The sequence below is a fragment of the Miscanthus floridulus genome, chromosome 14 (assembly GCF_019320115.1).
Source record: "Miscanthus floridulus cultivar M001 chromosome 14, ASM1932011v1, whole genome shotgun sequence".
Taxonomy (NCBI): domain Eukaryota; kingdom Viridiplantae; phylum Streptophyta; class Magnoliopsida; order Poales; family Poaceae; genus Miscanthus; species Miscanthus floridulus.
The window spans coordinates 83,121,595-83,123,481 of record NC_089593.1 but is presented as its reverse complement, the minus strand read 5'-3'; the positions used below and the strand labels follow the sequence as shown (position 1 = coordinate 83,123,481).

Here is a 1,887-nt window from a genome sequence, read left to right as displayed (position 1 = left end):
GATTTCATAAGTTCCCTTTTCCCATGCCTCCTCTTCACTTGAATTTATGACCCCTTGAAGCTAACCTCGGGGTAGCGGGACTAGCCGAAGAGATTCGTCCTTGAGGATAGCCCGACTCCGCTGCCGAAGGACTAGATCCTAGCGACAGTGAATCGCACCATGGTCGAGTGGGATAGGAGGACGAGGGAGCTCAAGAAGTAGAAGATGCTACGGAAGCAGCAAGCGTGGGATCGAGGAGAGGAGACAGGCAGTGACGATGATGATGACGATGATGAGGATTTTGATGAGGTAGTTGCCGATGTGTATTGGGATGTCCTGGAGGGCGAGGATTCGCTAACGGGCACCCAATTGTCCACGCAGGGACTATTCCCATTCCACATGGGGAGAAGTGAGTCTGTGAGGCCATGGGAGCTGGTGGATCCGCCGCCGCACCTGGGGTGTCGGTGGAGGATCGGTGGATGGGGGGAGGTGGATCTACCGCCGCCCCCAAGGTGCTGATGGAGGGGGCGGCTCTGCTGTCGCGCCCCACGAGCCGATGGAGGCGGGCGGACCTACCACCGTGCCTGAGGTACAGATAGAGAGGGGTGGCTCTGCCCCCTCGGAGATAAGGGAGGTGAGACCCTCTGCTCGGGAGTAGGGGGCAGGCTCGAAGTGGTCTCACCCGGACGAGTTGGAGCAGGAATCTTGGGGTTCGTCCCCAAAATGTTTCTACCGCTAACAACTCTAGAGTAAGTCACCGATTCCTCTATTTTTCATGTTTTCTGTTTGGCCTTATGCCTTTTACCTCATGCAAACTCTTACAACAGGGCTGTTCTTTGGCGCTGGCGCCCAAGAAGAGTGACGCTCTTCAGGCGATACGGGTGCCGTCGCCTAACGTCGCTCCTATTTTGGGCAGGAGCGGAACCGATGTTGCGGCCTCGTCAGCCGGTCAGGTGCCACCTGTGGTGGCGCCCACGCCCTTGGTGGGTCAAGCAGGCACTGGGGCTGAAGAAGCGCCCTCGGGGGTCGCCGAGCAGACAACGGCGGAGGTGACACCGCCGCCTATGTTGGAGCGGACAAGGCTGCCACCCACGCTTGTGGCGCCCTCTATGGTGGGCGCGGTGCCGCAAGTCAAGGCCCCAGCATCGGAAGCGGAGGTAACCATGACCACGCCAAGCCAGGAGCAGTCGAACATAGCCACGGTGGTGTCCGAGGGGGTGGCGCAATCCACGCCTCCGGCGGCCCAGGCGGCGGAGCCTGAGGCGGGCTGAACAGAGGGGGATGGGCCGGAGGGTCCTCGGTCACTGTGGTGGTGGTGGAGAGGACTAGCGGGAGGTTGCCCTCAGCCCTGATGTTGGGGGGCAGCCGCTCGCCTATGCAGGGTGAGCTGCCGCTCCAGTGGATGGATCCCCATGATCCAACTTCGACTCTTTTCTCGCTCGACGATGCTACTGAGAGCATAGAGCGGGGGAGTCTCGATGAAGGGATCTCAACGATGATGGATGTCCTGAACCAGGCCAGGGGCGTCCTGCATGACATCATCGCTCCCAATGGACGGGTATCCGCTTGATCTTCTTGCTTTCCTCTTTCTTCACGTATTTTTGTATTTTTGACACTAGTCTTCTTTTTAGTCCCTTATTGCTCGTAGCCGGGAGAAGTCCAGGTTCCTCCACGAGCAGAAGGTGGAATGGGACCACCTTGTAACACCCCAAGTGTTTGGCTTCCACATTTACACTTGCATTTCATAAACATGAGCATCATTCATCCATGCTTGAGCTTTGATTGTTTGGAACATGCTTTTGAAACATTGCCACATATGTTTATATTCCATGTGTGTTTGTTTTATGAAATGAATAGTGTGCAACACTCAAGTACAACATGTGCAACTCACTCTTGAAACATGTCACA

At 56.6% G+C, this 1,887-nt stretch overlaps 1 protein-coding gene across 1 annotated transcript; it reads left to right on the top strand.

Moving 5' to 3' along the window:
- Window positions 1–404: 404 nt before the first annotated feature.
- Window positions 405–1,250, top strand: LOC136503881 (uncharacterized). The gene is made up of 2 exons (XM_066498812.1): window positions 405–491; window positions 807–1,250. The coding sequence occupies exons 1-2, from the start codon at window positions 405–407 to the stop codon at window positions 1,248–1,250; spliced, it is 531 nt and encodes a 176-aa protein (XP_066354909.1).
- Window positions 1,251–1,887: the final 637 nt, after the last annotated feature.